The 14,415-nt window shown below is 49.7% G+C and overlaps 1 protein-coding gene across 1 annotated transcript in view; it reads right to left on the reverse strand.

Annotated features, from left to right (window-relative positions):
* Positions 1-14,415, reverse strand: part of robo2 (roundabout, axon guidance receptor, homolog 2) — a gene marked incomplete at its 5' end in the record, with an annotated part of 178,623 nt that overhangs the window by 53,084 nt on the left and 111,124 nt on the right. The window contains 3 exons of the mRNA XM_080006547.1: positions 9,125-9,263; positions 9,845-9,965; positions 10,095-10,252. Coding sequence (XP_079862673.1) covers positions 9,125-9,263; positions 9,845-9,965; positions 10,095-10,252 — 418 coding nt within the window. The remainder of the gene's footprint in view (positions 1-9,124; positions 9,264-9,844; positions 9,966-10,094; positions 10,253-14,415) is intronic.

Here is a 14,415-nt window from a genome sequence, read left to right on the forward strand (position 1 = left end):
TTTTTTCAGCGAGCGAGGGGCTTTTTCAATGCGAGGACAGCAAACCCCTCACCAAACCCCTCACCAAGCCCCTCACCAAGCCCCTCACCAAGCCCCTCACCAAGCCCCTCACCAAACCCCTCACCAAGCCCCTCACCAAACCCCTCATCTGATGGGGGTAAAAAGACAAACAAGCTCATGGAGGGAGCATCATGCTACCCTAAGCCTGCTACAGAACGCCATCACCCCCCGGGATGAACGGCGGACAGTGGAGGTATAGAGGGCGGAGGCATTCAGGAGGGTGAATGAGGAAGGTATAGAGGGTGGAGGCATTTAGGAGGGTGACAGCGGAAGGTATAGAAGTCGGAGGCATTCAGGAGGGTGACTGAGGAAGGTATAGAGGGTGGAGGCATTCAGAAGGGTGACTGAGAAAGGTATAGAAGTCGGAGGCATTCAGGAGGGTGACTGAGGAAGGTATAGAGGGTGGAGGCATTCAGGAGGGTGACTAAGGAAGGTATAGACGGTGGAAGCATTTAGGAGGGTGACTGAGGAAGGTATAGAGGGTGGAGGCATTCAGGAGGGTGACTGAGGAAGGTATAGAGGGTGGAGGCATTCAGAAGGGTGACTGAGAAAGGTATAGAGGGTGGAGGCATTTAGGAGGGTGACGGCGGAAGGTATAGAAGTCGGAGGCATTCAGGAGGGTGACTGAGGAAGGTATAGAGGGTGGAGGCATTCAGGAGGGTGACTAAGGAAGGTATAGACGGTGGAAGCATTTAGGAGGGTGACTGAGGAAGGTATAGAGGGTGGAGGCATTCAGGAGGGTGACTGAGGAAGGTATAGAGGGTGGAGGCATTCAGAAGGGTGACTGAGAAAGGTATAGAGGGTGGAGGCATTTAGGAGGGTGACGGCGGAAGGTATAGAAGTCGGAGGCATTCAGGAGGGTGACTGAGGAAGGTATAGAGGGTGGAGGCATTCAGGAGGGTGACTAAGGAAGGTATAGAGGGTGGAAGCATTTAGGAGGGTGACTGAGGAAGGTATAGAGGGTGGAGGCATTCAGGAGGGTGACTGAGGAAGGTATAGAGGGTGGAGGCATTCAGAAGGGTGACTGAGAAAGGTATAGAGGGTGGAGGCATTTAGGAGGGTGACGGCGGAAGGTATAGAAGTCGGAGGCATTCAGGAGGGTGACTGAGGAAGGTATAGAGGGCCGAGGCATTAAGGGGGAGTGACGGAGGAAGGTATAGAAGGCCGAGTCATTCGGGAGCGTGACGGAGGAAGGTATAGAAGGCCGAGGCATTCGGGAGGGTGACGGAGGAAGGTATAGAGGGCGGAAGCATTCAGGAAGGTGACTGAGGAAGGTATAGAGGGCGGAGGCATTCAGGAGGGTGACAGAGGAAGGTATAGAGGGCGGAGGCATTCGGGAGGGTGACGGAGGAAGGTATAGAAGGCGGAGGCATTCGGGAGGGTGACGGAGGAAGGTGAGGCTCCAGGGCGCACAGTGAAGGGCAATAGACAGCCGTTATAATAAGTGGTGGGACTGGTGACACGCCTCCTGACAGGTTCCCACACGGCGGCATCTCAGCCGCTGCGCCTCGGCAAGACAACACAAGCATTGTACCCCCACCCCACCCTCCCCTCCACCCCCCCCCCCCTCCCCTCCACCCCCCCCACCCCCCCCCAAAAAAGGGGGGGGGGGTCGGCTGGGGAAACATGAGGCCCAATCAATCTGTAATCAACATCTTATTTGGAATCGGCTTAGATGACAAGATGAGTGGAAAATACTGCGGGTTAAAGGGGCAGTTGTGGCCACACACGCACATAAATACATGGAGCGAGGGAACAGTAGCTCTTTTCTTGTAGCTGGCTCAGGGTGCAGCTCTGTTCTCCATTAGAGGAGGAATGTAATTACACATGTAATATGGAAGGGCTGCGGAAAGGAGAGGAGAGCCAAGATCGCTCTGCCGGCCTCTCCCTCCATTTCTACTGGAGGCACACACACACACAAACACACACACACACACACACACACCCACACACACACACACACCCACACACACACGGATATGCAAGTATACTGCATACCCTGTGAAGTGCAGGGGTGTGGAGTGATTTGAATGCGGGCACATGGCAATAGACAAAGCAATGTTTTTTCTTTCCGGGCCGTTAACTTGATGTGTTTTGGTGCAGGAGGCAGGGCACCAACGCATAAAACTTTTATCCAACCCCCTAAAAAAAAAAGCACATAAAAAAAAACCGCACAGGTACACGCCGAAGGTCCTCGGCGGTCCTCGGCAGGGCCGTCGGCGAGCCACGGCGCGGAACCTGTGTCATATAAAGAAAAGCCTCCGCCAGGGCCGCCACGCCCCGAGGCGAGCGCCGCGGCGCACACTGTGCCTGCCTGTCCTGTCTCTGGGCGGCGCCGGTGACTGTGTACGTTTCTCGAAAAAGTGGCTCAACCCGAGGAGATCTTATCTACCTCACCCGCTGAACTCTGCGGGTGCGGTTGGGCGTTTGTGCCCGTGCCGGTCGAGAGCTAAATGGGTCGGACTCGGAGATAGAGGAGCCATTCAGGCATTTTGTTTTTTTTTATCCCCGCCTGGGTTGAGTGCTCCGACCCTGGTTTGGTTCTGACAGCTCCGTCCCGTCTTCCTACATCTGCGTGCCACTGCGCCCCCCCTCCCCCACGCCGCATCAAACAGAGCTGGAGTCTACCTGTCCGGGCTTTGTCGACCCGAGGAGGAAATCAATTAACATCCGTCGCCTCTCATCCTCCCTCTGAGGGGCCCCCTGCAACGGCCCCTGCCCCGGGTCCCCCAGACAGCTTTTATCCAACATTAGTAGGCTGAGCATGGAAGGCGTTCCCAACATACAAGCTCTACGCCAGTGATGCTCAACCTTAGCTATCTATCTATCTATCTATCTATCTATCTATCTATCTATCTATCTATCTATCTATCTATCTATCTATCTATCTATCTATCTATCTATCTATCTATCTATCTATCCATCCATCTATCTATCTATCTATCTATCTATCTATCTATCCATCCATCTATCTATCTATCCATTTATCTATCTATCTATCTAGAATAAACATTTTTTAAAAAGTCATTATTGTTCATTCTCTAAGGGCGCTCACGTCTTGTAAATTAAATAATGGCGACGTTTTAACCAGTAATGGTTTTGCTGGGACCCTGGGATCCCCGGGGGGTCCCCAGACCCCACGTTGAGAAGCCCCGCACTAAGCAACGCCGTCTTTTTGGGCTGTACAGCGTTTCCTTCAGCCGACCTCTTTTATTGCTCCAACAACAGCCAAGGACTTCCCTTCCACGTCTGAGTAGAAGCTCGGGCAGAGCCACTCGCTGATCAAAGATCAGCTTGGCGTCTTTTCAACGCTTCATGGTTTGGTCGGGGGTTTGGTGGGCAGCCTGATGCTAAATCTGCCCCTGATTTGACTGAGTAACTTTTGTTTTCCAGCCAGAGTGCCATAGTAACCGTGACAGCGGCGGAGACTCGATTTAGTCATTGCGGTTTGAAGCAGACGCCACGGCTCTACTGGGAGATGTTGGAGATAGAACCAGAAATAAAAAGTCAAAAAAAACAAAACAAAAAAAACCCCCATGGAACAGCAAAGTTCAGCTCACTGACAGATCCCGAGAAGTCTCCGCGCGCACGCGTGCTTGTGTACGGCTAATGTGTACGTACACGTCCGAGTGTCTGGGTAGGCCTGCGAATGCATGGGTGTGCGCGCGCGTGTGTGTGTGTTGCACTTTTCAAGTGTTTGTGCGAGGAACAAAGAACACACCGACCGCCTTCACACTCACACTGGTGCGAGAGCGCATGTGCGTAGAAATTCAAACCCCTCTACAATATGGACGCAGAAAAAAGAACCCCCCCTCCCCACCACCACCACCACCCCCCGCCCCCACCCACCCAAGCACCACCACCACCAGGACTCTCAGGTCCCCAGCCGTGCTCATGAATACCAGATGTATCTGCTTATATATCAGTGGAAGTAATAGAGACAGGAAGTGCAGCCCGCCGTCTTTTTATTCTGCTGAGTTGCGGAGGTGAGAAATTACTGAAACTGGACGGTCAGCAGAACAGGACGGCTGCTGTCACGGCGGCTTTAACAGCTCTCTCATACAGCGTGGCCCGCGCACCTCTCCATCACACACACACACACACACACACACACACACACACACACACACACACACACACACACACACACACACACACACACACACACGCACGTACGTACGCACGCGCGCACACACACACATACGCACAAATGCACAGCGTGTGTGTGTGTGTTGAAATAAATCGACACTCGTATGCTCGGTGGCTCACAAACACACAGACACACATAAGTAGACACACACGCACACACACACACACACACACGCGCATGCACGCACACACACACAGACACACACACACACACACACATACACACACAGACACACACACACACACACATACACACACAGAAATAAATTTACACTTGAAATGCTCAGTGGTTCACAGGTAAACACAAACACACATAAGTACACACACACACATGCGCGCGCACACACACACACACACACACACACACACACACACACACACACACACACACACACACACACACACACACACACACACACACCCATGCGACCATGTGAAATACTCGATACAAACATGGATATGACGCAATATCCATGCAAACACACACACACACACACAAACACACAAACATATGCACAAATCTCCCCACAAAAATCGACCCCAAACCCACCCACAGACACACACACACACACACACACACACACACACACACACACACACACACACACACACACACACACACACACACACACACACACACACACACACACACACAGAAATAAATCTATACTTGCTATGCTCACAGGTAAACACAAACACACATAGGTACACACACACACACACACACACACACACACACACACACACACACACACACCCATGCGACCATGTGAAATACTCGATACAAACATGGATATGACACAATATCACAATACAAAACACACACACACACACAAACACATGCACAAATCTCCCCACAAAAATCTACCCCATACCCACACACACACACACACACACACACACACACACACACACACACACACACACACACACACACACACACACACACACACACACACACACACACACACACACACACACAAATAGAAATAAATCTACACTTGCTATGCTCAGTGGCTCACAGGTAAACACAAACACACATAAGTACACACACACATGCACACACACACACACAAACACGCACACACACACGCACACACACACTCTTGTGAACTAGCACAAAAAAGACTTGCGGCCATACAGTGCCCCCAGACTCTAAGAAAGGGTGATTTAGGCGGAGGAAAGGCTTCCCTGGCTGACGGTGCTGCCGGGGTCAACAGGGACGGAGGTCCTGCATACAGCTGGGCTGAGGCTCAGACCACGCTGGGAGGAAGACACCGGGGGGGTGGGGTGGGCAGAACAAAAGTAAAGTAGGAACCAAGGAGCGAGAGGCAGATTTAGGCCACACACAGGGCGGGTTGGCAGAGGGGGACGGCGCACGGCAGCCAAGTCTCCTCAGCGGGATTTATGGACTAGGGATAAACCTCTCCCTTCTGGAGACGTGGAGACGTCTGCGACCACGCCCATCCTGGCTGCCCACCCCCCAGCTTCCCAGGAGGGGGCCGCGCCGCCTTTACAGTGCCTCAACGTCGGCGCAAAGACAGTTTCCCTTAGTTTGGTGGGAGAGGTAAAACAAAAATCAAGTCAAACAACGACGGAAATCAAAAAAAAGCAGATAGGTGCGAACGGGAGTTTTCTCCAATAACGTAATTAATTAAACAAAAACCACTGCGAGCCGAGATTAATTAATACATTTTTACACAGACTTTCAAGTTCAAATCGACTGCCATTTTCTTTGTCTGGCTAATTAAAACACCCCCCCGTTCTGTCTGCGCTTCCTCACCCCCCGGGGGCCGACGGCGGTGCCACCCTGGCACGGGCCCTCGCCTGCTGTAGTGCATGTGCCAGAGGGGCCACCGAGCGCATTCGAGACCTGTTTACTCAGCTGAGGCTGCCTTACCCGTCTTCCCTGCGCGAAAGTGGCGCGGCGTGCATCCCTGCGCGCGCACGCACGCACACACACACGCACGCACACACACACACACACACACGCACGCACACACACACACACAAGCACGCGCGCACATTCGAACACAAACGATACGGGGTAATGGCGCTAAGAAAGACAAGGAGAAGCAATTTAATGGTAAAGGAGACACGGCTCCCACCAAGTCTGTCTCTCAGCTTATCGTCGTAATAAGGACGGTGTAACCTTTTCAGATGAAGGGCCGGCAGAGAGGGGGGGGGGGGGCCGGAGCCTTCATTCCGTTCCCCTGCGGAGGGGAGCGGCGCCGGGGATCCCCGCGGAAGCTGGCGAGGCCAATGTCACCTCCGGTTGCGGCGCGAGAGGCGTGTTCTGCGAAAACTGTTTATCGCCTTTCACCCCCACCCCCGTAAACCCGCGCTGTCAATCAAGCCCGGGCTCTGTTTTGGTGTTTAATAGCTGCGGCGGAACAGAGGAAGGGAGGAAAAGGATCTTCACTTATCGACGTGGGGCAACGTCGGCGCCGACGCGGAAAAAACAAAGGCAGAGCCGAAAATGTCAGAATTAGAATATTGTTTTCGGTTTTCGCTCGTGATTTCGGCTTAAAAATAACAAAACATCCGGCTCAAGATAGCGAGGAGTGGCAAAACAAAAGTCCTCATATTGTAATTATAAACACTGTGATAATGATCATTTAATTATCTGGCTGTTTTTGTTTCCAGTGTTTTCATCAAGTAAAAAAAAAAAAAAAAAAAAAAAAAAAAAAGAAAAAGAAGAAGAAGAAGAAGAAGGAGAAGAAGGAGGAGAAGGAGGAGAAGGAGAATCCTCCGCTTGAAAAGCCTGATACAGCAGCAAGGACACGGAAGCGCACGTCTCCAGCTTTAATCACAAGTCTGTTAATTAGTATACAAAACAAACTCTCATCCCCGGCCAACTCCCTCTCAAAAGCATGAGTGAACTACTTTTATGTGTTTGGTTTGGCGCGGCGCACCCCCAGCCCCCCCCACCCCCCCACCCCCGCTCCACCCGCTCCACCCAAACCTTATCAGACACTAAAAGCTTCGCACCCACGCAAAGTGCTCCACCGTGACCATATTTGATGCGGGGCTCAGAGGAGCTACGGCCCCGTTGAACGTCCGGCGCCGACAAGGAGCTGACGACTGTTTGTCCGGTGAGTCACGGTGACCAAACCAGTGCACCGCCGCTGAATCGCCAGCACCGGTCTGGTTACAGGAAGTGAGAAAAACTATCTGGAAGTGTGCCAGCATGCCAGTGACCTGGTTTTATTCCCATAATTACTACTACAAGTATTATTTGTACCATGAGTACTATTATACTATATATTATTATTATTATTATTATTATTATTATTATTATTATTATTATTATTATTATTATTAATAATAATATTTTTATTACTATTACTATTACCATTACTATAATAATAATAATTATTATTATTATTATTATTAATAATTATAATTAATCTATTATTATTGTTATTATTATTATTATTATAACTATTAATATTATTATAATTTATTATTATTATTATTATTATTATTATTAGTCGTAGTAGTATTGCTTCTGGTATTATCATAATGCCTTTATAGCATTATCTTTCACTACTACACGCACATTTTATTGAGGATGGCTTTCACAACAGGGATTTAAAAACGTTTACCAAAAAACGAAATGAAAGGTCATTGGGGCAGAAGCTGAATTTAAAGTTGAGGAATTATGCTTCGAATAAAGTTAGCGGTAAGTTTAAGAGTGAATTGGCGTGTGCTGGTAAAAAACACAGGTATTATGGAGTCAGGGATCAAATTAAGGTCACCGCAATGAATAAAGAGTGTGTTTGTAGGCGTGTGTCGGTGTCACGTCTCCTGCCTGTGAGGGTAAACAGGGCGATGGAGTCTGTGTCTACGGGAGGGAGGGATTATCCTCCATGATCCACAGAGCTCCGTGTCAACAACTCACCGGCACACCGACACCTTTTTAGGTCGTGTCAACAGCTAAACCTTGTCTCTTCGCATCTCAGCCACATCTCTTTTATTTTCTGTCTGTATCCATACGTACAGTATATCCGTACGTATTTCCATCTTTCCTTCCTCTCAGCCGGTCTTGCCCATGTACTTGTCTGTCTCTGTTTGTGTTTTCAGCGTCGGTCCTATGTTCGGTAACAGCCCCTCTTTATCGGTTTGGCGTCCTGCAGAGCACCTTCTTAAATGTCATCACATGCGGTACTGTCTGCCCTGTCTGTCTGAGCTGAGTCTACCTGGGACCCAGGGACTGAGAGGAGGGTCAGCCAGGATGTGAGACGTGTGATGTGTGACAGCCTAGCAGGGCTGACCGGGGCCTCCTGGAGACAGTGGCAGGTGAAACCTGGCGGTACGACTGAGCATCGGGTTGATGCTGACACCGAAAACCATCTCCCCTCAGCTCCTCGACACATCACTGTCACTTTTTGTGTGACCAAGTAAAAAAAAATAAAAAATAAAATAAAATAGAAAATAATTACTAAAATGACAAAAATAAAATAAAATAAAATGAATGAATATATAGACGATAAAGAAAATACATCACGCAATCACACAGTATCATGTAAATCTCAGGGAGGCAAGTATACAGTGTTGGTATGTAGCTGAATGCCGCGATCACTGTCACATTTTCCCGCACACACACACACACACACACACACACACACACCACTATGCAGGTAGGGTGGCAAGTAGAATGCTCGGAGATAGATTCGTGTGGATAATGACAGAGATGACAGAAGAGACCATCTATAATAGAACAACTGCAGGGGCTTTATCTTATCTACCCTCCATAAATCTTAATCTCCACCATTTAGTGATAAGATAATTTGGGACGAGACCCAGATCACTGTCACGCCGAGAAACACCTCCTCGGAGAAAGCCAGACTTCGAGGCATTCAAAGGGGACAAATTAATTTCCTCCCCCCCTATAAATAGCGGCGGTGCCTACCTCCCGCGGGGGACGTCGACGTCGTCTTTCCTCCAGCGCACGTTGGGCTGCGGATCTCCCTGAACCTGGCAGCGGAACTCCACCGTCTCATCCTCCAGGATCACCTGGTTGATGGGCCTGCGCAGGAAAGTGGGGCGTTCTGGCGGAGGGGAGGGAGAAGAGGAGAGAAGACATCAAGGCCTTGTGTCTGTGGGAGAGCTTTTCCGGTTTATATATATGTCCATGTTTTAACTCTTTGATAGGGCTGGGCGATATGTCAAAATCATATCCATATTGTGATGTGAGACTGAATATTGAATGGGACTGTTGTTATCACAATATTGTGATACAGTCAAATGTTGCCGTGAAGGCTGGGTAAAAAAAAACAAAAAAAACCCAAAACCCCTTGTACTCCCATTTGAAAATTGTAATATTGATAGTTGGAAGTTATGCAGCCATTTTCTGCTTAAATTAAATACCACCATAGTCACAAATCAATTCAAATAAAAAAAATTGTAACCCAGCAACAGCAATTCAATGGACTTCACAGACCGTTCTAACACCTCCACCTGGTTGGTCACAACAGCCGCATTACAAATAAATTGTTTTTCAAAAAACGTCTTGTGTGTAAATATAGCATAGCGTCCCCTCTCTCTTGGTACAACCCTATAATAACGCTCCACACGCACTGTCAACCACATGGCCAACCGGCGGTTATAGCGGCCGGTTTTTGGGGCTTACCAAACACGGTGACTTGTGCAGTCTCGCTGTCTCTCTCTCCCACCATGTTGGTGCCCACGCAGATGTACATGCCGGCATCACTCTTCCTGGTGTTGGAGATCATCAGCTTCCCTCCCCGAATCTGTCATGGAAAAAAAAAAAAAAAGAATAATAATCAACGGTCGTCAAACCCCAAACTGTTTCCCGGTATCCTTCGCAGAGAGCTCCGCCCTCGGACAGCGTGAGCCTCGACGTGCGTGACGGCACCGACCGTGATCCTGTCGTCTTTGTCGTCGATGCGCACTTTGTCCTTTTTCCAGAAGATGGTGGGCTCTGGGTGGCCTCTCGGAGGGACGCACTCCAGGATGGCCGGCTCGCCCGCCGCCACGACCACGTCGGTGGGGTTCTGCCTGAAGTCGTCTCGCAGCACTGGGCGGGGGGAGAGAGAGGGTCAACCTACAGTTAGAACCGGGCCCTGAAAGGAACATCAGCGTTTCTTTATTCTTCAATGATCGTCGTCGAGAAATGAAGGTCGGCCATTTTGTCACGCTCATCAACGATGGTGAGGAGACGCTGCTGAACGTTTCTCCGCAGACAAGGTCTGAAATGTGGGTGGCTTCCGTCTCAAAAACGACAAAAAAATTCAATGTGATGAATGCGAAGACTCATCCTCATCATGATATTTTGATTTCAAAGCTGAGCTTGTGATATATCACCGTATATCAAAATGACCACTGATTATCTTGACCACGGCAAACTAACTTTAGTTTGACGGCTGATTTGGCGGTGGATAGTGTGGCGCGCGGTGCATGCTAATCACACGGGCTATTTAAGTCAGATGTTTGGTTTGATCTGGCTGATCTAGCACAAGGGGAATCTAATTGGAGTTAATCGAGGTCCCCACGGAGGTAAGCAGAACAAACACAGACAGAATGCCCCGAAGCTCGGTGTCACTCACATGTGAGAGCGCACGTGCATCCGTGCACGCACACACAGACACACACACACACACACACACACACACACACACACACACACACACACGCGCGCACGCGCACATGCACAACCAGTGGGTGGTCTTCCAAACAACTGCTGGCTTGTATCTAATCACCCTTAGGTAGGCCTTTCATTACAGAGATAGCCTCTCACCCTGCATAATGGAACAGTCGTACACCACAACGCCATTATCAAGCAGGGAGGGCTGTCACAGGGCAACTTAACACATGTAAACAAGCACAGGCACCCACACACACACTCACACACCCCCACATACGCCCACCCACCCACACACACACCCACGCACACACACAATATAAATATGTATATGTTTTAGGGATGGATATTGGGCAGCACCTCACAAAATGGCTCCTGATACGATTCCATATCTACAATATGACACTTTATACGTAATGAGAATTACCACCATCTTGTCATTATACCATCCGACGTGCGTTACAGAAGAGATTTCACAGGACCAATTCAATGCGATACAGAAATTCAATATCTCAATTCGTTTGTGACGGTTGTACTTAATTTAATTGGAAAACGGTTGCATATCTTTCATATCTGCTGAATTGTGGGTAATAATTGGGGAAGGGTCCGCTCCGGACTGGAGCCAGACACTGAATCTCACATGCAGTTTAAAGTCACAAAACGGGGGCGATTCCAGCACAAGAGTGGGCTCAGACATACCGCTTTACATTTGATCTGCAATAAATACAAATCCGTGGAATACCACCTTGGGAATTTGTGGTTTCGACGGTGTGTCCAACCGTGCCGTGGCGGTGGTGGTGGTGGTGCTGGCGGGGGGGGGGGGGGGGGGCATGGACCCTCAGGTGGATAAAAAATGAAAGTGCCGGCTTGTTGGAAAATGTTTGAGCAGGGCTAAATTAAGGGCAGTACCACAGGTCCTTATGCAAATTTGTCGTGGCACAGGGACGAGATGGAGAGGGGCTCTGGATTATAGAGGGGATAACAGGTCCCTGTGCTCCAGGCTGCTCTCATCTTGGACTCTCTCTCCCTCTCCCTCTCCCGCTCTCTCTCTCGCCCTCGCTCTCTCTCTCTCTCTCTCTCTCTCTCGCCCTCGCTCTCTCTCGCCCTCCCTCCCTCTCTCCACGGAGCCACACAGCTTTTGTCTTCTTATTTATTTATTTCGACCAAGGGAAGGGGGGATGGTGAAGGAGAGGAAGCTTTCAACCCAATTATCCTGGGGATGCTACAGAGTACATAGTGGGACTTTTGTGTGACATGAATTCAAATGAAAGCCATGCACAGGAGGGGTTGGGGGAAGGGGCATACATGGCAACAAAAAGAGAGAGGGAGACAGAGAGAGAGAGAGAGAGAGAGGGAAGGAGGTGGAGAGAAAACAAGACGGGAGGCTTCTCTTCTCAAGCGGCACTGCCCTGCGAACTAAAAGAGCTCAGGTAATTAGCCGGCTCTGAAGTGGACCACCCCGCACCCCCCACCACCAGCGGGCGCGGGCATGGCGGACGCCGCCAATCGGGCCCCCCCCCTTGTGTTCGCAACACAAACAGCGCTCCCGCTGTCCGAAATCATAGGCTGCTTTGGACCCTACGCAGACTGTTGTTTCCATGACCGCACCCGATTTAATTGCCTCATTCTGTTCATCCGCCGATCGCAGACCATTGTCTAAAAAATGTTTCCTTTGAAACGGAAGCGCAACGAGGGCAACGCGCGTTACAGCGGCCGCCATTTTTGGATCCCGCGCTACGTTGTCTAATTGTATCGAAACGATGCACGCCGCGCCGCGCAACAACTTTCAGCGACTGCTGCAGAGTGTACGTCCACAAACGCAGGGGCGTCACATTAATATGCGAAATGAATACATTTAAGATAAACAAACAGCTGTTAAGAGGAGAATAGACACTGGGTCACAAACAGCCCGAAGCAAACAACGTCTGCGCCCGCCAAAGCCGAGACCCTGCTTTGAACAGGCACAAATACCTACCGGGCGAGGGGCTGGGGATGAGGAGGGAGGGAGCCAAACAAACTTCAGTGTACACTGTGCTAATCCTGACCGCAAGGCCACCGCTATCGAGGCCACCGCTGTCGGCGGCAGGATTAGTTTCTATACCGACTCAATTAATTCTGTCATGTGACTGGCTTGGTTCCAGTAAAGAAAATGCATGAGGACATGTAAATGAATAAAATATAACACTTTAATATTCAAACGATTAAGTCCTCCTTCCATTCTTCCTCTGTAATATACTGCAGTGGGCGGCATCTGTTGGGTGTGTAACACTGAAGCTGCTTTCACACATGCACTGCAAATACCCGGAGGAGCTGTGTGTGTGAACGCGGACATTAACCTGACTTTACCCAGTGGGCACCCTAGTACAACGTCTGCCTAATGTCCAATTCAGGGGTATGTGTGAACACAGCAGGTGATTGTCCGGAAAATTCACAGCAAGTGAGTGGGCGTGTCGATGCAGAGACGTCATCAACACGGCCACTCGCAGAGGGTGAAGAAGTGTGATTTACACCCATAACATACGAGGACAAAGAAGAAGAAGAAGAAGATAATATACGTTTATATTGCGCCTACGTAATAGTAAGAGTATCGAGGCAAAATAAATCACGATCGCTGATAAGCCTGCTCCGCCATCTTTGGGTGCGCCGTAAAACTCTGCAGCGCCATTACCTCCTGCACGCACCGCCCAGGCTCCGCCCCCCTCGCCTAAACCAAACGCAGTATTTCCAGTCGGTGTAAACGCGCCTGACACGGACGTCCTCGGTGTGCAAGGGCAACTCATTGTCCGGAGTTAATGTGTGAAAGCAGCTTGAGTGAGTCTGTGCATCGACTGTTGGAGTTGGAGCCACAGTTCACTCACTTCCTGAGGCCCTGTGGGCATTGAAGCCCCGACTGGCAGACAGACGTGAGGTAATTGCATTTCTATCCCCCTGAAACCCCGTGCTCTCCTTCCTCAGAAAACATCTCACCTCCCATGGAGTTCCAGCAGACCCAAAACTCCACTGCCTTGCTTGCCTCTTATTAATACTAATTTTTTTTTTTTTTAATATTTACACCCGTCTGTCTGCAAACAGTACATCTGTCAGTCCTGCTGCAGGCTACAGAGAACCCATATCTGAAAAAATAGTAATCTGCCTTTCCTTGCTATATTTTATTTATTTATATCCCAACTACCAGAGGGGCGAGCTGATTTTAAAGTAGGGGCATCGCGCAGGAGGCGCTGCATGTTAAATTGGCGTCTCTAGCGGTTGGCACCGTGTCAAAACGCAACGTTAAAGCGGAGTAGTTGGGAGGCAACTTGCCTCAGAGAACAACCCGGGGCTTGAGAGCCGGAGCCAAAATGAGAAAGCGGAGAAGACTGAAGCGCGCCACGTCGAGGACTACGTAGGCCTGGGCATTGCAGACAAAATACGACCAAAATACCCGAATATTGTTTGAGGAATACCTTGACATGGATAATTTTGGGATGCCGCTTTCATTATTCACATGAGAGAAAAATTTGAGAAACAATGATTTGTGATGTGTGTATTATACTGCTTATAGGGACAGCAGCTAGAACAGTCTATGAAGTTCAGACGACCTCTAGCATCACATCCCAACG

Source organism: Zeus faber (assembly GCF_960531495.2).
Source record: "Zeus faber genome assembly, chromosome: 9".
Classification (NCBI taxonomy): domain Eukaryota; kingdom Metazoa; phylum Chordata; class Actinopteri; order Zeiformes; family Zeidae; genus Zeus; species Zeus faber.